The sequence below is a fragment of the Eutrigla gurnardus genome (assembly GCF_963514095.1).
Source record: "Eutrigla gurnardus genome assembly, chromosome: 1".
Lineage (NCBI taxonomy): Eukaryota > Metazoa > Chordata > Actinopteri > Perciformes > Triglidae > Eutrigla > Eutrigla gurnardus.
Genome location: NC_139915.1, coordinates 16,151,261 through 16,174,389, shown reverse-complemented (window position 1 = coordinate 16,174,389; position 23,129 = coordinate 16,151,261). Strand labels below are relative to the sequence as shown.

General features: G+C 43.5%; 1 protein-coding gene and 1 long non-coding RNA gene across 2 annotated transcripts; one reads left to right on the top strand and one right to left on the bottom strand.

The window, feature by feature from the left end:
* The first annotated feature begins 10,498 nt into the window (after nucleotides 1-10,498).
* Nucleotides 10,499-13,872, top strand: LOC311015585. The gene is made up of 3 exons (XR_014597369.1): nucleotides 10,499-10,634; nucleotides 11,190-11,244; nucleotides 13,733-13,872. It is a non-coding gene; the product is annotated as an uncharacterized lncRNA (long non-coding RNA).
* Nucleotides 13,873-14,093: 221 nt separating this feature from the next.
* On the bottom strand, nucleotides 14,094-15,049 carry LOC311010492 (uncharacterized protein; the record flags this gene model as incomplete). Its single annotated transcript, XM_084005007.1, has 3 exons — nucleotides 14,910-15,049; nucleotides 14,379-14,469; nucleotides 14,094-14,254 (listed from the first exon to the last, which is right to left on the bottom strand). Exons 1-3 carry the CDS (start codon nucleotides 15,000-15,002, stop codon nucleotides 14,094-14,096), a joined length of 345 nt encoding a protein of 114 aa, XP_083861133.1. The 5' UTR covers nucleotides 15,003-15,049.
* Nucleotides 15,050-23,129: the final 8,080 nt, after the last annotated feature.

Below are 23,129 nucleotides of genomic sequence, written 5' to 3'. Positions count from 1 at the left end.
GATGGGTCAAATAAACCCATGACTTTCACACAGGAGACCACTGTTTTTGTCATGTGAAACCAGGTCAATGTTGACTTATTTTACTTTAGTTTGTTAACTTAAGTACTTGACTAAGGCCACATATGCAAGTTACATAACAAGTATACATATTTTACTAAAGCGCACTAATTTTAAGCCAAACCACAATATTTTCCCTAAACCTAATTAAGTAGTTGTTTGGCATATCAAACCTAATACATATGTAAGCCTACATTGGAAGTTTATTTCCATTAGATTTCCTGTGAACACTTACTATTTCGTTTGAAAAGTTTGAATGTCACAAGTGCAAACTGACATGCCATTCCAACCAAATCTGATGATACAGGGTTACCTAGAGCATCATAGTCTAGGTCAGGGCTATTCAATTGGCAGCCGCCGGGCCGGATCCGGCCCACAAAGTAATATTTACTGGCCCTTTTAGTGGAAAAAAAATGCTGGCCGTATAGTGGCCGATATGAGCTGCCCTCTCATCTCCACGCAGCACAGTGTAGGATTACTGTGGCCGCTCCACAAGGTGCGCGGCCACAGCAATCCTCACTGCGCTCCCGCTACTTCTTCATGTACTTTACGTGCTTGATGATGTTCTGATAAGCTCTGCCTCATTGAACCATCACAATGTTGCTTTCTACTTTGAAAACTTGGAAAGTTGACACTATTTTGATAAGCTGTTGCACTCTTCAGACTCGTGGTGTGAGCGGAACCGGACTGGTACTTTTATAATAAAAATGCCGCTGTGTGTCTCCGTCCAAAATCCACTGCGCCCGCACTGCCTGCTCGCACAGATCCGCTCATGCTCACATGCGCTGATGCAGGTCGAGTGTCTACCAGAAATATATGCAGAGACAGCGCTCCTTCAAAACAACATCAAGCCATGCGTGTGTAGTATTAGGACGTGATGACACATGTACAACCGGCAATTGGGCCGGGGCCCGTTTGAGCTGGAGCAGTGTGAGTGTAAAGCAGCGGGGGACCCCCTGTGGGGGGGGCAATCGTGCTGAGGCACGATACGGATCGCGCCCTTAGGCAGCCTTTGTTAATTCAATAAGGTTTGTTTTTTGATTGTTTTAACAATGTAACACAATTGTGGGTAGATTCAGAATAATAGAGGGCAGTCATTTTCATCATTTTGAACTCTGCCTCTCCTGGGACAAAGTGGGAATGATCCATGCACATATTGTAGAAGATAAGAGCCAATAATTGGACATTTTCACATGATCACAACATTTGATCATTCATTCAGTATGATAGTGTTGTTGACACCCCTGTTTGATCTTCTTTCACTGTTTGTTGCCTTTCTGTTCCATCTTTCATAAATTAGGCGTTATCTAGCCATTTGCTGTCCCTTGTCGTCAACACGTGATTTTGAAACAATCTGCACTATTAAAACTGAAAAGAGAGAGATTATAAGTGTAAAGGAGGAACTGGGGATATTTGTGAAGAGGGTAACCAACAGCTCTGAAATAAACAGTTTCCCTCTGACTGTTCCAGTAATTATTGGCCCAGTTTCCTCCTTGGAGAAAACCAGTGGAAAGCTGTAGTTGTACTGGGTATCACACAGGTGTAGATGAGTGTTTACCGAACGAAAGTTCAGAAAAAAAGGTTTCTGGAAAACGCCATGGAACTCAACAATTACCTGGGTAAATAACGCCTTCACAAATATACTGCCTGATAGCTACCAGTATGTAGGGTTGTGCATGAGGCGCATGAAAGATTGAGCTGACTCATTCAGCGCCATTATTACTCTCAGCACTAATGTAGACTACCATCATGTGTAGAAAAACACTGCTGTGTGATGAAGAAAGGTTTGTCACAGCTGCAAAATAGTTTGCTTTCTCCTCGTCTTTTCTATGGACTTGGTTAACCCCTCCTCCTCTCACAGTGCAATCACTCTCACTGAAATGGCCTCCTTTGTTTTTTTCTTTTTTCTTTCACCATCTTCATCAAAGCCTCCAGATGCCACTTTCCATCACCTCTATTCAACTCTGTTCACTCTTTGTATGTTCAATTTAATATTCAAGGAAGCTGGTATTGTACTGTAGTGTACCAATCAGTCAAGAGATGACAAAAAAACAGCATCAGTGTTAGTTCAGACAAACCACGAACTCAAGCCTGCCACGAACCAAAGTCTGTCCAGCTACATCACCTAAGAGCACCTCGTGTCAAGTGAGCAGTTGATTCCCTTCTACACATTCAACTGGTAAATCTCATACAGCATGCCTTATTTAAGCTGATTTAGCCTGCCTACCTTTAATGGTTCCTCTGCAAGCCACTTCACTATCCACCTCCAACCCAGCTCCTCCTTTTCAAGTTGTCTCTAACTTAATCAATGTAATTTATGTTGTCTTTGATGCTAGCTCTGTTCTGTACACTTTAGGGTTCTTACTTCTGCTGCTGCTGCTCTCTCCGCCATGGGCTTTCCATGTGGGCACATGGAGGACAAGGAGGTTTGCTCTTCCCGTGGAAGGGCAGGGAGGTCCCGCAACAGAACCATACCACCAATATATTATTATTGAAATGTATTATTCTAAATGGAAAATAAAGTTTTATTTTATACTATGTGGTAGTGATGTCCAAATGAAGCTTCGTGAAGCATTTTCTTTATTTTCTGAGCCCAATAGATGGCGCTCTCTGTTCAACAAAGGGTTGAAGGCCGATATATTTCCATTGCTTTCAACCCTTTGTTGAACAGAGAGCGCCATCTATTGGGCTCAGAAAATAAAGAAAATGCTTCACGAAGCTTCATTTGGACATCACTACTATGTGGTGCTGACTGAATAATGGATGACATTACATTAGAATGACAAATTGACAAAGTGAAACAGTCCCAAGTGCAAATCTCTCATCATTCCTTTGGTCCTCCTGCTTGGCTTGCTTGTTCTTCTTTGCCTAAAGCAACTCTCAAACTTACTCAACCTCCAATATTACACCAAATGCCATACAGGTGACTTAAAGGGGCCGTATTATGCTATTTTTTTAAAAGTTAATATACATTGTAACATGTATTTCGGAGTGGATCATACTCTTATTTTCACCCACTTTTCAACGGGTGATTCTGACGGGGTGTAGCCATATGCTAATGAGATGACCCCTGACCCCGTTCCTCCTGAGGAAATGTTTATGTCTCTCCGGCCCGTGCTGTCCATGTCTAGCTTGTTGCCAGGTTTATGATTCTGCGCTACAAACAAACAGCGGTCCTGCCATATCCTGCAGAAGTTGACACCACGGATGCAGGAGGATGTTTCTGAATGGTTAGTTAACATGCAGCAGCGCTAGCCACAATGACGCTAATGCTCTATAAGTACATTTACATTTACATTTACATTTAGGTCATTTAGCAGACGCTTTTGTCCAAAGCGACTTACAATAAGTACATTTGTCAAAAGAAGGAAACAAAGAAACCACGACGTATCATTGCCGATGCAGTAAGAGCTAAAAATAGAACAAGTGCTAGGTCCTCATCTGAGTAAAGTAGTACTTCAAGAGTAACAGTGCTACGATCCGAGTTTTTTTTTTTTTTTTGCGGGGGGGGGGGGGGGGGGGGGTCGAGGGAGGGTGTTAGTGGGTCATGCTATGTAGAGTCGAGGTGAAGTCTGAACAGGTGAGTCTTGAGCCTTTTTCGGAAGATGGCAAATGACTCTGCTGTCCTGACATTGGTCGGGAGTTCGTTCCACCACTGAGGCACCAGAACAGAGAAGAGTCTGGACTTTGCTGAGCGACATTTGTTTGATTTCAGCGATGGTGGTACCAGCCGGCCAGCTGAAGTAGAGGAGCGGAGTGCTCGCTTCGGGGCATGAGGTTTGACCAGTGTTTGAAGGTAGGCAGGTGCCGTTCCATTGATGGCCCTGAAGGCCAGTGTCATCGTCTTGAATTGGATGCGTGCTGCAACAGGGAGCCAGTGGAGGTCACGGAGGAGGGGGGTCACGTGGGAGAATTTGGGTAGATTGAAGATAAGGCGTGCTGCAGCGTTCTGGATACGCTGCAATGGTTTAATCGCATAGGCCGGGAGTCCGGCCAGGAGAGAGTTGCAGTAGTCAAGGCGGGAGATGACCAGTGCTTGGACCAAGAGCTGCGTTGCATCCTTTGTGAGGAAGGTCCGAATCCTGCGGATATTGTAGAGGGCAAATCTGCAGGATCGGGCCACAGCAGTGATGTTGGGGGTGCAGGATAGTTGGTCATCGAGGATTACACCCAGGTTCCTCGCAGTTGAGGAAGGAAATACTGTGATGCCCTCAACAGTGACCGACAGGTCCATGTGAGGGCAGTCTTTCCCTGGGATGAAGAGGAGTTCGGTTTTATTCAGGTTAAGCTTGAGGTGATGTGCAGTTGTCCAGACAGAGATGTCAGCCAGACAGTCCGAGATGCGAGTTGCAATGTGAGCGTCAGAGGACGGGGGAAAAGAGAGGAACAGCTGGGTGTCATCAGCGTAGCAATGGTAGGAGAATCCATGCGATGTGATAACAGAACCTAGTGATCTGGTGTATAGTGAGAACAGAAGCGGTCCTAATACTGAGCCTTGAGGGACACCCGTGTCCAGAGAGCAGGGTTTGGACATAGAGCCATTCCATGTGACCTGAAAGGTGCGGTTTGTCAGGTATGATGTAAACCAGGTGAGAGCAGAGTCGGTTATGCCAAGTTCAGCCAGAGTGGAGAGGAGAATTTGGTGGTTGACTGTGTCGAATGCAGCAGATAGGTCAAGGAGAATGAGAACGGAGGAGTTGGATGATGTTTTGGCGTCTCGCAGGGACTCGGTCACAGTGAGGAGGGCCGTCTCAGTGGAGTGGGCAGTCCTGAATCCTGATTGGTTAGGGTCTAGGAGGTTCTTCCGCAAGAGATAGGATGACAGTTGGTTGTAGGCAGCACGTTCCAAGGTTTTAGAGAGGAATGAAAGAAGAGATACAGGTCTGTAGCTTTGGATAACTAATAAGTAACGTATCTGTGAGCTATTTTGGCAACAAACAATATCAAAAGTAGTGCCGTGTTGTTGACAGTTCACAGTTGCATGTTTTCCAAATTGGGATGTAACATTATATTTAAACGGATGAAAATCCAATGAAAACAGTGTCCTGTATGAGGGCCCTTTGTTTCCATCACATTAACGGGATTAAAAACCTGATCCTCTACAAGACAAGGAACAGGATTTGGTCAGTATCATGTCGTCCTCCAGAATTATGTACTGGATTTTGAATTATATGCTGTGTGCTCTGTTTGATAAACGCTCCATCTCAACATTATGTGCTAAATTTACTGTTACAAAATTCAAACATGACATTTACTGCTCATCCACCTCAACTTGTCAGCAAAGTACGTCAGGTTACCATATTAACAAGATTTATGTTGTTGAAATGCTCAAATGATGTAGTATATTCGTTTAGGTGGCCATGTGGGAATTGTGCAACAACGCCTTAAGACACCGAACATGTCTGCTGCATGGAGACACCACAGGTAATGTTACTGTTTGCTACACCAAGTTGTCTGTTGAGATTATTATTCACATAACATGACGATGATCATGATTGACACTAGGTAACAAGATGGATGCAGCAGCTGGAGGAGGAAGAGGCTTGCATGGTGGAACATCCTGGTTGGAACCGTCTGCCTGAATGTTCTCTCTCAAAAACGCATTAAATATATATACAGCTGGTTATGGTGCTGTCAGGTGTTTATCAATTGTGTTTTATAAAAGTAAATTCCTCTATGCAAAATATTGTGCAGTCCTTCTGACCGTTACTTCAGTAATATTAACCATAACACATTTTACATTTACTGTAAATACTTTATTGTCAAATTAATCAGCAGTTGAAGTTCACAGTTATCTCAGGACACTTCACACATTGAGCAGGACGAGAACACACTCATGATTTTCAGAGGCAATACATTTTCACAATAACGCCCTCGTCATATACACAACATCACTGCCAACCAGGGGCCCGTTTCAGAAAGCAGGTTCAACAAACTCTGAACCTAACCCTGAACTCTGAGTTGACCAACTCTGAGATGGGCAACACTGAGTTTTCTGTTTCAGAACAGCAGTTTTTAATTAGTTCAATCAACTCTGAGTATGTAAACTCTGAGTTACGCGCGTGCCTGCCGACTTTACAAAGCCATCATCAATGGAGCTCAGATACTACGATTCACCATGGCAACCGGGAGAGCGTTATTAGATATTACTTCGTGTTTATGTAGAAAACGAGCTTATCCTGAGAAAGTGGAGCAACGCAACTGCAGCAAAGTAGAGATAGTTCGCACGGCAGACAATTACTGCCCGATATAATGTGTATAACTGTATGAAACAGTCTATTGATCTAAAGGTGATAATTCTTTATTTTCAACTTCATAGAGGGAGCAACGCTGCCTACAGTGCAGGCGACGGGGGTTTGACTCCCGTAGTTCACAAAGTAGTGCAATATATAAATAATTATTTTCATATAGGTGTAATCCCCCCAGGTACAAAAAGAAAGTGGCTTCAGGTGAAAATTAAGCATAAGAATATTGCGTAAATACGTAGACTAAGGCATATGATTTTAATCATATTTCACATATTAAACAGTAAACATAAGCATCTATTTCAACACAGAAATGTCTTTAAACATTTCATAAATCTCCTGTTCGCAAAAAATTCGAAAGAGCTCTGCAAAGAATGTCCGCGATATGAAATGTTGGAGAATATTGTTTAGATATGTGATTGGTAGGAAAGGTAATCAAAATTCTCTCCCGACCCAAAGCTGCTAGAATCACTTTTATTTGCATATCAATTAGGTTGACGAGGAAAGGACAGCACATTTTTTCAGAGTTGGTTCAGATTTCGGAAAAAGGCGGAGACATGTAGGGCGAAACGTAGGGTTTGTTGAAAAAAACCTGCCAGCGAGCAGGTTAGGTTCACGGAGTATGTTGCCCGGGTAACTGACTCAGATTTACGCTGAACTGGCTTTGTGAAACCAAAAAAACAGAGTATCCCTCATCTCAGGGTTAACAAACTCAAGGTTTTCACTAAACCTGCTTTCTGAAACGCGCCCCTTGTCTATGCTCTAGGATGTTTTTAAACTGCTGCTACTGAAAACAATTAGAAGGCTTGATGTGAATCTGTGATGTCAAACCTTTTATTTCCCGTTATTGTGTAACCTCCTATTTCTCTGGCTACATATATAAACACAGAGGTGACACAGTGATACAATCATAAACACACACACACACACCATCATCATACAGTACAGAAAAGAGCCAACACAAACACTCACACTACATGTAAGTGATAAAAAATCGGCAGTTCTTCAGCACAGGCGCTATTTGTCACTTTGTATTTCAACGCCACTTGGTTTAATCTTGGCCTAAGGTGCTGAATGTATTAAATCCACGAGAATGTACTCTCACATGCTCTGCTGTTTTTCTCCAAAACAAAAGCAGATGGGCACTTTTCATATGTGTAGGCGAACCTCTCTACATGTATTTCACATTGTGGAAAAACAAGCCCAGAGCTCCCTGACAGTCGCTCCAGTAGCCAGTCACATTGGTAAAACATGTTTTTAATCTCAACATTCCTTGGTATGGCGGCTCAAAATAACATCAGTAAAAGACTAAATTATATGCATTTTCTTCAAATAGCTCTCTTTTTCTTCACAAGCTGCATACAGTAATTAACATTGAGTAAAAATAGTATGTGTTGCAAGCAGGGTTGGAATTTCGTCATTTTAGGGGCAAGGGCATTTGGCCTTCACACACAAAGGCCATTGAGTAAAATGAGATGGTTTTACCTTTCAGATTAATACCATAACATCCTAAATTCATAACAAAACAAGTATGTATTAAAATATTTTAACACCAATATCAAGTTAATGTTACATTGGATTTTTTTTAAATAACATCTTACAAAGGAATTATTACTTGAGAGCAATAAAACATTCTGTATATATATATATATATATATATATATATATATATATATATATATATGCACGAGCACATGTGGGTACACGGGTACGCAATGTGGACATGACGTAGACTTTAATCGTTAGGCAGTCCCTCTCATTATTGCTCAGTGTTTAACGCAGATCTCCCCCCGCTATCAAGACGTTTTATGACTGAAAATACTGTTGATGACTGTGTAGGTACTTTTATAATAAAAATGCAGCCGTGTGCTAGGGATGCACGATATTATCGGCAAGGTATCGGTATCGGCCGATATTGACATTAAAACGTATTATCGGTTATCGGCTAACACGCCGATATATTAAACCGATAAATAAAGACGGCTGCTTCCTTGATTAAATCAGATTAAATGCCCGAGGGCGCAAGGATTGCGTGCGCATCGCGACACGTCTATTATGTTTGTGTAGGACTCAATAACCACACCGTGTAGCTCCGTTCGTGTCGCTTTACTCAACTGCTGCACACCTTACATTTTACGACACTCCGTACATTAACGCTGTAAGCCTTAAAGGCACAGTAACCTGTCACTCACAGTGCATAACATAACAGAGTCCAACAGGACCCAATACTGAACGTTTTCAGACATAACAACTACTTCAACTTGCAGCAGAGCGAGGGAGAAGTTTAAAATGTCAGCAGTGTGTACGTTTTTTAAGGTGTCGGAAACGGATAGCAAAGTTTGTATTTGCAATGATTGTTCAGCGTCGGTGATGTGAGGAGGAGCCAACACGCATTCTTTTAACACGTAAGTCGCAGTCGGCAACATTTGTTTGATCATATTCACTGAAGCCGACACTATACGGCGAGTCAGAGTTAACGCCAATCGCCCCTCAGGTGGAGACTGATTGTCCCACTGTGCACGGAGCAGGGAACGCACACGCACGCTCGCCTACGCTGAACCTTTCCGCGGTGTGTGAGCCTCCGCAGGTGAGGCGGGGGTGTAATCAGCTGAGCGGGGCAGGAAGGCATTGTGTGTGCACGCTGAGTCGACGGAAGCTTCATGAAGAAGCGGCCAAGAAACGGGTTTGCTCAGCTGATCTGTGAGCGTGAGCGTGCAGGGATGTTATTCATAAAAATGCACTGTTAAAATAGTTCAGTTAAAAGGGTGTGTTAAATAGATTATGAGGTAATTATTTGGTAGAATATAAGTAAAACTGTGATGCTGTGTGCTGTAAAACCTGTTAAAACATGTAGTTTAAATAATTGTACTAGTGTACTCCATGCCGTTTATCGATGAGAGAAGACACGGGCCCGTTCACAGAATCTGGTTCACGCACACTGACGAGCACTCGATGGGAGGGAGCGGAGGAGCTCGGTGGTAGAGGGGAGGCGCGTGACTGTTGTAAACATTCAAAATGTGACTCGATCTGCCAGACTTGCCGACTGCACTTTTATTGTCCATTTGAAGAACCGTCATCCGTTACAAGTTTGTATATATTTATATATATATCGGTATCGGTATCGATTATCGGCCAAATGAATTATAAAATATCGGCATATCGGATATCGGCAAAAAATCCAATATCGTGCATCCCTACTGTGTGCTTTCACTGTCCGCTTGCTCAGCTCCACTCGGCTGGCTGTAATTAAGCTGATGAACGGTTGATGTTTTTCTTGGATGTGATGTTGATAATTCACCAGCGCGGCTTGCGAAGTTGCGCAAGTTGTATTTTGGAACAATCACAGCAGAGCAATCGCTCTGATCCACAGACACGGGACTAGCCTACTGTGCACACTAGGGTGGCTGTAATTCCATAAAAGCCCACCTCGTGTCACTAGCGTTGTTTACACCCAGTTTTCACTGGGCATCGAGGCCAAAGTGCGGCCATGGCCGTTGTGAAATTTCCACTGGTTGCAAGCACTAGTTCTACTTAGAAAACTGCAGACAAAATATTTCTGTGACCTGATGTCTCATTTCCAGGGTGTCTAATATCAAGGCTCTGGCAGTGGCCCTCGGCATCGTAATACCAACATACTAGGCACCTTTTAGTGTCCAAACGATTTCAACTAACTATTGCAAACCATTGTTATCATTATTATATGCTAAGAAAAAAAACAGACCTAATATTAGAAACAATAAGTCTGCTTAAGGTGGGAGGGGGGGTTGTAGAATGGGACCACCAAACAAGTCTTTTACTCGGGGGACTGATGTCCGAATCCCAAGTGAAACCTGGGCGGTCAATCTAAAACAGTGTGCACTGTTTTGCTACAGTTTCTGGGTTGAATCATGGTCGTTAGACCCATTGTTTGACTATTTAAAATCATACACACATATTTTGGCATGAAATTGCACTTGGCCTTTATGTCAATGTATTTTGGCATTAAAGGGGCCCTATTATGCTATTTTTCCACAAGTTAATATAAGTTATTGATGTCTCCAAACCTGGTCTTTGAATTCCTCAACTGGAAAAAACCCACTTTTTCAAACGGGTGATTCTGTCGGGGTGTAGCCTTATGCTAATGAGATGACCCCTGACCCCGCTCCTACTGAGGAAGTGGTTGTGTCTCTCCACCCCGTGCTGTCCGCGTCCAGCTTGTTGCCATGGTTATGGTTCTACGCTACAAACTAACAGCGGTGCAGCCGTACCGCTTCGAACCGGACTCCGACCCAGAACCAGGACCAGCTCCTGTAGAAGTTCTACGCCGCGGACGCAGCAGGACGTTTCTGAATGGTTAGTTAACATGTCTGTGTAACGTTTTGGACGGTAACTCGATGTGTGTTAGCGTAGCTAGCGCTAGCCACAATGACGCTAATGCTGCATTCTTCGCTCTATAAGTAACGTATCTGTGAGCTATTTTCGGCAACAATTAATATCGTTAGTAGTGCCGTGTTGTTGACAGTTCACTGTTGCATGTTTTCCAAATGGGGACGCAACATTATATTTAAACGGATGAAAACCCGATGAAAACAGCGTCCTGTACCTATGCGGGCAGTTTGTTTACATCACATTAATGGGATTAAAAACTTGATCCTCTACACATACAAGGAACGGGATTTGGTCAGTATCATGTCGTCCTCCAGAATTATGTGCTGAATTGTGAATTATAGGCTGTGTGCTGTGTTTTATAAACGTGATTGTGCTCCATCTCAACATTACGTGCTAAACTTACTGTTACAAAATTCAAACATGAGGTTTACACCTCAGCTTGTCAGCAAAGTCCGTCAGGTTACCATATTAACAAGATTTGTTGTTGAAATGCTCAAATTCTGTACTATATTCATCTAGGTGACTAAGTGGGCCTTCAGACACCGAACACGTCTGCTGCATGGAGACACCACAGGTAATGTTACTGTCTGTTACACCAAGTTGTCTGTTGAGATTATTATTCATATAACATGACGATGATCATGATTCACACTAGGTAAGAAGACGGATGCAGCAGCTGGAGGAGGAAGAGGCTTGCATGGTGGGACATCCTGGTTGGAACTGTTGGGGTTGTAGCAGGAGCAGATTTGGTTATCAACAGTTAACTATCAATATCAATATGATTATCGGTATTAATAATTATATTTAATATATTATCATGATATAATCATGAATAAACGGGGCACCACCCTGGGATCAGGGAAAAGATAACCTAAAACTGTATTCAGTCTCAATATGAAGGTTTTATACTCACATGCCAATCATCGTGATCATTGGCATAGGAGTACAAAACCAATCGAACAATTAAAAAGGCGTGAAATTCAAGCACTAGCCTTCACAACCTGCTGTTATCCAGTGACATATACACAACAAGCACAAGAGACCGCTAGTTATAATATAATAAGATTTATTAAAATCAGTAATAATGATCACAATCAATAACACTGCAATTAACAAAGCCTTATTACCTAACTACCTAACACACAAAGCTAAGCTTAAACAAAGGGAGATACACACGTGGAGTATGTGTGTGTGTGCGTGCGTGTGTGTGTGTGCGTGCGTGCGTGTCGAGAGAGAGAGAGAGAGAGAGAGAGGGAGAGAGAGGGAGAGATGGCTATGGGCGGCCACCGGATGGAGCTATTCCTCGCGTTCAGGGGCGGAGCCACTGAGGTTCGATGGGGTAGCGAGAGAGAGAGAGAGGTGGAGCTATTCCTCGCAGCGGTCAGGGGCGGAGCCACTGAGGTCTGACGGAGTAGCGAGAGAGAGAGAGAGAGAGAGCGATAGCCGTATGTAGCCACCAGATGTAGCTATGTCCCTAGCGCCCGCCGGGAACAGCTGGCTTAGGACACGTGTGTGCGGTGTGTGTGTGTGTTAGCGGGGCACAAACAAAGAGAGAGAGGATGCGCGAGCGATATTCGGAGGGACAGAAAGCGTGCCGTTATCACACGGGCTCGCGTGAATAAACTGGCGTTTATTCCGCGAGACCGGTCTTTTAACTGATAGTAGAGGCTTTCTGAGCTCGCGAATATGGCGGAGGTTAGTCGGAAACACTGTTACAGAAATCAACCCAGCGGCGATCACGATCAGCATTCAAATACAGCAGCACATGAACCAACGGACTCGGCGGTCCGCGATCAGAACTTAAAACACATTAACAAGAATTACAAGCATATCCTACACTATCACTTGTGTCTCTGCCCAGACTGATAGCCTCTTACTGGTATCGTTGCGTAAGACGATGACGGCGTTCCGTAACGGCGGTGGTTCGCGAGTCCCCGGCGTCAGCGGGGGACGTGATGAGTCGGCTTCGTCCAGACGAGAGCGGAGCGGGTTTCCTCTCGTTGATCAAACTCAAATAAAGAAAACAGTCCGTGTTTCTTTCTTCCACGGACGGCGATATAATCGCGGCTTGGCGATTTAGTCAGCTTACTTCAGACAGCGTCTGGTAGCTGGAAGGCAGGAACCGGCTTGGTTCCTCTTGTTGCAGCGGTGCGCTGCGGGAGGGGGTCGCCTCCCGTTGCAACGTGGTGTTGCGCCGGTTGTAGGAAGAGGCCAGAGTAGGAGTCGGAGTAAGAGTGAATAAGAGAGCGTTCTCCGGGCGGCTTCGGTTTATAAAGCTCAGGCCGCTCCAGGGGACCCCCTGGGGCGCCCGTTGTGACGTCACATTCCTCACCTGGGTGAGAAGTGAAACTAAAATGGCGGTGTAGTTTTTAATCCCCTTTGTCCCTTTGTCCTGGCCACATGTGTAGGCTTCTGTAGGCCGCATTGTGTAGTCCTAACGGTTAGGTCCCAACAGTCCCCCTTTTGGTCTGAAGGTTGAGGTGTGGGACGCAACCTTCGGAGCAACATAAGGGCCGAACCGTCCATGTATTCCTTGAAACATGTGGGAGTCCAAACAGTCTGTATATTCCATGGAAAAGAGGTTAAACAGTTCATTCAGGTTAAAGTCCATGACTTTGATGGAGGCATTGTCTGGGCAGAGATTGAGGCAAGGTCTGGGCAGAGATTTCTACGGTCTGGGCAGAGATTTCTAACCATCTATCCTATATCAAACATCTGTTAAGACACAACTTTCACAAACATCAACATTGTCATTACACTCAGGTAGTTTCAAACAGGACACACCCCAACTATGAAACGGAACGAAGGAGGAAAAGGAAAGTGAGGAAAAGGAGAAGGGGTTAGTGGTCGTTTGGTTTACTCCTGGAGAAGATTTAAGTTAGCCATATTTACTATGTTGTGGCTCAGGGCTGTAACGCTCCATGTAGCCAGAAACAGAGGAAATGTCAGAGGCGCTGTCATTATCTGAGTTGTCATGTTTGTACACTGCTGGTTCACGTGACTGAGACAGAATTTCGGAGTAGGGCTTCCTACAACATGACGATGATCATGATTCACACTAGGTAAGAAGACGGATGCAGCAGCTGGAGGAGGAAGAGGCTTGCATGGTGGGACATCCTGGTTGGAACTGTCTGTCTGAATGTTCCCTCTCCAAAACGCATGAAATATACAGCTGGTTATGGTGCTTTACACGTAAGAGGAATACAGCAGTCTGTTGTTTGGTTATCAATTGTGTTTTATAAAAATAAATCCCTCTATGCAACATATTATGCAGTCTTCCTGACCATTACTTCAGTAATATTAACCATGACACATTTTACAATTACTGTAAAGACTTTATTGTCAAATTAATCAGCAGTTGAAGTTCGCATTTATCTCAGAACACAAACGCAAACTGTTTGTGGCCGACTCTGCAGGGTCATATCAAGCTCTTCTGAAGTCAAGGAAGAGCTGCCCTCCAAAGTATCCTCCTCCTTTACCGGGTCCAGGCGAGCTCTCTGTGATGGTCTCCTTATTGGAGTGGTTGTGAAACAGGTCTGGAACCATGGCTGTGCCAACACCAAAGTCCTTGCAGGACACAGTAGCTGTAACAGAGTTGTATGGAGGAATGAAACCCATGATATCACATAATAGAAATACACATCTGCACGACTACTAGTAGTTGCTGTTAAACCTGATCTCAAGTAGGCTACATGTCAGGCTACACACCTTTACTTGGGTAAGGAGCCTGTAGTCCTCCTAGACAGGTGACTGCCAACAGTAGCTGTGGTGGGTCGCTGTGGGACGCTGATGTGAGCTGCTGCTCTGTAAGCAGACAGACAGTCAGACAGACAGACAGTCAGAGTTTACCACTACATCTGAAGTGTGGAACACATTACTATTTCACTATAACTGATGTTGTGACGCACCAATAGCTCGTAAATCCCTTCGTTAGCGGTTTGGTGACGTCGTCTTTGCATCGGCGTGTATAAACAAACAGATCAGCTGCTCTTGCTGCAGCATTCAAGCTACAAAACGTTCCCAAGCAAACTGATGTCTAGCGTTATTTTACAGGTTTGGGCCCCCGCAGTACTACGTATCGTTAACGGTCCTCAATATCAATACAATGGAAGCTTTTAACGCAACACGCCAATGCTAACTTTAGCGCAACACGCCAATGCTAACTTTAGCGCAACACGCCAATGCTAAGAAAGCAACGGTAAACTGTAACACGGCATTACACAATATTTAGAAACTTACCGCTTCAGTGTCTGTGGTTGGCTCTCGGACTGTCGGTACTGATCCAAACTTTAGCCTCAGGTTAGAGGCATATCCTGAGCTGTAGCGACCCATGTTGTCAGAGCTCCTGACGGTGAAGTGCGTCTCACACACAAACACACATTTACGGACGCGTGAGCGCACATTTCCATCGTAGATGTTCCGACGATGCCAGTAAATATCAGCAATTGGACTGCCAACTCGCTTTCCGTTGATTTTGGCATTTTGGTTCACTGGTTTGTATGTACATCACACTGACAGCCAACAGGTATGGGGATTATGTGGGCGGGACCACACAGGTGGAGCGATTCTAATGAGCCGAGATGTCCCATATAAGGCACAGCAAAATTCGGTGCTGACGTCATTTAGTGGACATTCTGCAAACCGTTCGTTTATCGGGAGGATTTCTTTCAAACTGAGAAAGTGAAATAGGGAGTAGAGTTCTCAACGGGCCTGAAAATTACAGCCCGACCCGACCCGGCCCGCGGGTTTTTAAACCCGAACCCGACGCAGCCCGACACACCAGCATGAATTGTCGGCCCGAACCCGACCCGAACCCGACCCCCCGCGCGCCTGCATTGCTTTCCTCATACACTTGTTATCACGATCAGACAGACAGCAGACGTGAATTCAAATGAAACTTTATTTAAAATTAAAAGATTTAACACAAACAACCGAAACTTTAAATAGCCTATATAAATAAATATGCCGTAAATAAATATTAAATTAAATCTTCACACAATATAAAAAGAACTCAAACACTTCAATCAGGCAACTATTTCACACCACACATCGTAAACACTAAAATGGACACACAATAGGCATCTAAGTGGAGGTTTATAAGGCATCGTGGAGGAACAGTAGTGCGTCCACAGTGGATGGACTGAGGCGCGTCCTCCTCTCCTCAATGGTACGGCCAGCCACACTGAACAGTCTCTCGCTGCTGCTGCTGCTGGCTGGCACACAGAGCACCTGCCGCGCCAACTGAGCCAGTTTAGGATACAATTTTTTTTTTTTTTTTTTTTTTAATGAAATGTGTTTTATAAAAAAAGGAAGCCCGAAGCCCGACCCGACCCCGCTCATTTGCATATTTTTTCGGCCCAGACCCGGCCCGAAACTTCGGGTCCCGTCGGGTTTGTCGGGCTGGGCCGACCCGTTGAGAACTCTAATAGGGAGATGGTGGTCTTTTCTGATACTGTGGGGACTTATTGACACCCCAGGGACCCATTTGGGTTGAAAAACATGGAAAAGTCGATTTTTCATAATAGGGCCCCTTTAAGTCAGACTTGGCATGCTATTATGAGTGTATGAGTGACAGCGAGAGGAAGTTAATAAACATAATTGTGCACTATCTGGTGTTCTCAACAGCAGGGGGCTTAAGGTGATGGAGAGTGTTACCACCTTGGCTTTCAGCACACACCCTGACACTCGGAGAGCACTATGAGCTCATTATCTGCACATATGCATGCACACACACACACACACACACACACACACACACACACACACACACACACACACACACACACACCACACAGCGTCTTCCACAATGGTGGCATTATACTGGTAACGTTGTACAGAGAATTAATGAGAACATTCTTCAAGTCTATAACCTTTACCTGAGAATGTGTGCATGTGTGTGTGTGTGTGTGTGCGCATATACCTCACCAGTGCCAGTCGTCCCAAGTGACAGGTGGAGAATAGTTTGTCATTCAGAAAGAAAAATAACAATAGGTGTTCACGGTTTGCCAGTAAATTGAATCTGTAGTGGAATATTTAGAAAAAAAGAAAGAAAAAGAATGCTTGTTCTGCTCCTTCCTTGTATTAACGCTGGTATTTGATGAACAGTGTTACTGCCTCATCAACTAGACCCACTGCAATGTAGTGTTGTGGAAAAATGAATCTGCCCAATAAAGATCAACAACCAGGATCAGCTTTTTCTCTGAGGTTTATTCCACTAAGTATTCTCATCTGCAGAGGAGGTTCACCCCTGCCTTCTGATGCAAAGGTTCAGAATCAGCAGGAACGACCCTGAGTCTAACAACAATCTCCCTTTTAAGGAGGAGGAACCATGGACAAAGGACGGATCATGTCCTATCTTACAAAGACAAGATGTACAGGCAAGGTCAAGATTTACAGAACACAGGTCCTGAAATTATCTTATGTCAATGTGGCACTCATGTTCATATCATCTACAAACAGGCATTCATTTTCGTCATAGCATAACAGTCAGATGAGGAGATGCGGATCGAGTCAGCCTGACAAATATTCTGATTATAAAGTACAAACATCCAAAATTCCCATTACAGTAGTAATGGAAATTGTCTGATTGACATACTGCAATCCGCTTTAGTATTTCAACAAGTAAAAGGTTTATTTTAGTTTTCCTCTCAATAAAGAGCAAAGCTGATGTTCAAGTAAAGCTTCAAGTCTAAAAGAAAATGATTTGAGGAAACAGTATGGCACAAGCTCCTCTGACTGTTTCCATCCATCCATCCATCGTCTACCGCTTTATCCTGTATTCAGGGTCGCTGGGGGGCTGGAGCCAATCCCAGCTGACATTGGGCGAAGGCAGGTTACACCCTGTACATTATGCCAGTCCATCGCAGGGCCAACATGTAGAGACAGACAACCATTCACGCTCAGGCTCACATTCACACCTATGGGCAATTTAGAGTCATCAATTAACCTATTCCCATCCTGCATGTCTTTGGACTGTGGTAGGAAGCCAGAGAACCTGGAGAGAACCCAGGCTCACACAGGGATAACATGCAAACTCCACACAGGAGGAACCCAGGATCCTCTTGCTGTGAGGCAACAGTGCTACCCACAACACCACCGTGCAGCCCTGTCTGTTTCCAAATGTAGATTATTGTTGTTTAATGACATGCATGTTGTTGGACATGCATGGTTTACACATTAAGTGAAAATAATTGATGTTCTCAATTATTTCTACACGACTCCCGCAGAGGACAGATAATGGTAAGGTGATTATTTCTCAGTGACTGCAGTTCTCAGTAGCACCACAAGAAGTCTTTTTTTATGTTCAAAGACTTATTAGAACTGAACACAATAAACACTGACACCTTTTAAAAGACCAAAACACAGAATGAACCTGACACATCATAATAAACACAAACACACAACACATCATCACAACATATATCAGCCGGCCTGACAACCAAAATAAATAACATTACATTAAACAATATAATAACATAGCATAATTAAAAAGAAGAGGAGACGCTTGTTCTAACTTAATATATACAAATTAATTTAATTAATATGTAAAAACACACCTACAGCCTCTCATTATGAAAAGCAAACACTTGAAATTCAACACTCAATGCTCTTTTTAATTAAATACAGACTTCTTACCAGCCTTCAGCTTAAATGCTTCCCACCTTTTTTTTATTTTTGCAATATATGCTTCCAGATTAAAGTGATGTTTGATAAGCATTCTAAATTAATTGATAGGGAATAAATCCTAGAAGCATTAAAATGAATATGTCCCTTAATATTCATAATATAACTGTTTTAAGTCGCACCTGCGCTAAGCTTCTTACACTTTGGGTGAGTTTGCTCGCATCTTCCCACCTTAACACCTCAACCCACCAATTAAGACATTTGGACTGTAGCATCAGCCAAATGAACAATCTGAGTCAGGGAGTTGCAACAGCCGTGGGGGGCCGCCATTGGTGCTCGAGGTCCTCCGGAGTGCTCCTCTCTGAAGGTTTTGTCATTCAAGACAGCTGAGGTCAGTCCAAGCAGCAAATTGAAGTGTGTGAACCAACCGCCCTGTCGGTGCACCTCTGTAGCGGGGCTCATTTCAGACCAAATCCCTCCTTTGTTTCCCAGAACTTAAGGAGTTCTTTCAGGTTGAGGGTTATACAGCTGGTTGCTTGGGGCAGGGAGGCCAAATTACATTGTTTTGCCCAGTTTATGCATTGGCCTGTAGTTTTTGTGTAGTTTGTGTGCATCAGTGAGGAGTGAGATTTTGGCCTTGCATTACTCACTCAAGTTTTATGGAAGGATCATTTGTGCTAGATGAGCTGGAGAAGGATGAGCTATATCTCCATGTAGACACCAACAAAAGTAAACATAGTAACATACTCTGTACTAATGTGATGTTCTATCGTAAAGCTCCTGGTGACCACAGCCGATGATTTTTGTATCCAATTCTGATTCAGTGACAACACCAGGAGAATCTCACAGCTGATGGGCCTTCGCATCGCAGCATCATGCAAATTTCTCACTCGAGTTGAAATAATTTAACTTATCATATAATTTCAACAGAAATATACAAATTGTGCATATTCGCCTCATTTGAGTCTTTGCATTGTCTTTGTATACTATAGTACTATACATCCTAAGTGGCTGGCTAACACTTGGGAGGAAAGTGCTTTAAGTGTACAATTTTAGTGTACATTTTGTGTCATAGGTCAAATTCGTGATCATGTTTTTTAGGCATGAACATGACTTATGACTACCTATTTAGAGTTGAGCTGAAACGGCATTTCAAGATTTTTTGTTTTCCATATCGTGACGTATTTTGAAGTGAAACAGGATAGGCAGATGGGACATGACGTGTGGAGGAATTTGATTGAAAAGATTAGCTCACCACTTTCTCCAGCTCTGTGCTACTAAAAGTTACAGATTGATTGATGGATGGATACCCTGACATTATTGGTTGAAATGTGTTGCTACTAGCCAATGTAAGCATGTAGGCGGGTGCATATATGAAAAAAAAACACCTAACCCCAAAATAATTCTAACAAAAGGTTTTTCAACTGTTTTTTGTAGTATTAGGTGTCCTTAATAACATACTAAATTTTGACAACTATAAAGGTGTCATTTTCAAGTTGGCGTCCAGGATGTGTAGGAAACCCTTAAAATAGCTTAGCTCCTTCAATATTTGACCTTATCAAGTAATCTTGGTATCTTACCCCATGTTTTCTGGGTCTATGAATCCATTGGACTTATCTAAATTGCAGTGACATGATCACATACTTGAACTACTGTAAATTACTGTAAGGTAACTTTGTTTGGGGTGAACCAGAGATCGATTTAGCCGGTCATGTAAGGGCGAGGACACATCAGACCAAAGATTGGGCATCGGAGAGTCTGGATAGGTTGGTGACATGAGTAACATGAGTTGAAATAATGCATAATAAGAGTAATAACTAGTAATGCTAACTAAACTAATGCTAACTAGTGGATTATGTGCAATGTAATGACAGCTAGCTGCTAGTTTGCTAACAACAAATAGATTAGGCTACAGACTAATCTGAGGGGATCCAAACTCACACACAGTTTTGATCAACATGTGATCAATGTATTGCACTTCCTTATCAGCTCAATTCATGTGCTGCCATTGCACAGTCATATGCAGACTTTACTGTACGCAATTATGGTAAAGCAACAGTTGTTTTTGATGGTTGTAGTAAGGATCCTTCCATCAAAGACAACACACATCAGAGACGTGGTGCAAACACTCATCCCATCGTTAGATTCAATGCAGAGACTTAGTTTGTGGGAAGAAAGGATGATTTCCTTTCCAGATCTTCCAACAAACAAGGTCTTATCAATCTTATGACCGTGGAGCTGAAGAAAAAGGGCTGCACTGTTATCAATGCATTAGCTGATGCAGATGTGGACATTGTCAAAGTTGCAGTCAAGGCCTCAGAACATCAGCCAACAACCTTGATAGGAGGATACAGACCTACTCATTCTTCTCCTCTACTATGCTGGGATAAACAACAGAGGCCTCTATTTTTGCTCACACAAGTCCAAAGCTAATAAAGTGTACAATAGTGAGATGAAACAAGTCTTGGGTAGTGACTTGTGTTCCCAGTTGCTGTTTATACACGCCTTCACAGGATGTGATACAACGTACCGCATTTTTAGTGTTAGCAAACAGACAGCATTCCAGAAACTTGTGAATGGGGACTCAACCATCCAGTCCTGTGCAAATGTGTTTCTGCTCCAACATCAAGCAAGGGATGTCATAGAGGAACATGGGACCAAGGCCATGGCAGTTTTGTTTGGCGGAAAGAGTAACGATTCACTTGCCTCTTTGTGGTACAACCTTTTTATCAAGAAAATTGTTACCGCCAAATCATTTGTTGCTCAAGAACGTCTGCCTCCAACTGAGTCCTCAACCAAATACTACTGCCAAAGAGTTTACTTCCAGATCATGGTGTGGATTGGAAAGGAAGCTGACATGAACACAGTGGATTGGGGATGGAAACTGGTGGAGAACCGGTTCCTGCCAGTTATGACCAGCACGACTGCTGCCCCAGAAGACCTGCAGATGATCCACTGCAATTGCACAACTGCCTGCCGATCACAACGTTGCAGTTGCAGGGCATATGGACTACCTTGTATGCCTGCTTGTGGACCATACCAACTTGAGAATTCTGAGAATCACAATAATCCACCTCTATGGGAAGAAGAGTGTGACGACTAATGGTAAATATATATCAGGCATGAAAACGGGTCAGGGGTGAAAAAGGTGAGAAGGGCGCGCAGACGGGCGCGCGGACGGACACTGTAGGGCGCCTGCGAATATAATAAATATGCATGCCAGCCTGTCACTTAGTCTAACATTTACAATAAATATATGAGGCACAATGTGGTAAGGGCACCAACATGGCTTAATGCATTCTTCCATCATGATTGACAGACAAGATTTTTTTGGGGGGGCAAATAAACCAACCTAAGAGTTTTCTACCATTATTGAAACAAACCATCAACCTGAAATGCAATTTGCGATTGCAGACAGAGCATGCCAGAAAAAAATATGTTTGATTTAGAATCAAAGTTTCCCTTTTCCAATTTCACAGTAGCCAAATGAGTTGAGTGGATGTAATAATAAGCCAAGCACAGGTTCTGAAAAAATATTGTATTAAGAAGTTAAACAATAACAACAACACTATACATTTTTACATTTCATCATATTTCATCATCATATTTTCTTTTTTTTTGCTTGGAGCACCAGTGTCTCCATGGCCCGCTTTCGCTGTGTTGCCACATGTCTCAGCCTTGCCCGCTTCTCTCCTTCAGCAGTCTGTTTCTTGGCTTGCTGAGCACTGCCAGTTTCTTCAGAGCCATACTTGCTCTGCTGCTGCTGCTGTTCCTTCTTGTTCACCTTCTGCTGGTGTTTATATGTGGCTGCTGCAGAGTTAATGTTCTTGCACATTGTTCTGTCCACCTCCCCAAACTTCACGTCCTCCCTTCTAAAGAGCTGCATGGCTGTCTTCTCCCTTGACTGCAGGGTGTACTTGACTGTCTGGATCGCATTAAATGTTTCTACATTCATGTTGCCACTCCTTTGGTCAATCACATCATTCATTAGACTAAACGAAGACTCAACTCTTGGTCCATGAAAGATGGAGAGGCAACATTTAACCAGCGCACTCAAGGAGGGGTACTTATCTGGCTTGTCAAAGACATGACCCCACCATTCCACGATGCTCTCACCCTCCTTGAAACTGGGGATGGTCAGGTCAACATTGAACCGCACAAGTTCTCTCTGGATGTCCTGGTCTGCTGGCAAAAGGTGCTTCAGCATACCACTCAGTCTGCAAAGAAATGGATGAGAATTTGAAATCAATGCAAGAATCCCAAAGCACCTGGTAATATGGCAAAACAACTTTAAATGTTATTTTTACCTCTTCAACTGGATGGTTGCCTGTGAGTGGCCTCTCAGAAGAGGGTCCAGAGCAGACAGGGCTGTCAGAGTCGGACTGGCCAAGGGGAGCTTCTTCTGGAGGTACACTGCAGTGGTGACGTAGGCTTTCCTGACGTCTGCTAGGAACGGCACCAACAACTGACACAAAACACCAAAGACCATTATTTGAAGTCTCAAAAACAATTGAGAAAAAGGCCGATGGACGGACCACTTCCCCTTCAGCCTTGTCAGTCCTCCTCTCACATCAGGACCTGGAAATACAAGTAATATTAGAAAGAAGCACTATAACCAGTGTTTCTTTTCTGTGATTTACCGTTAGCTATTCAAGCTCGAAGCTAACTTCAGTAACAATATCTAGTTAAAAGTAGTGTTAGCTAATAATTTTCCACCGGGAGCTTTAGCTGGCTAGCAGCTAACGTTGTGTTCGCTCACTGTGTTCAATGACTCCATTCGTCAAGCTGCAGTTAACGATAAGTAAGCCTATGCCAACAGAGCTCCTGGCTAACTTA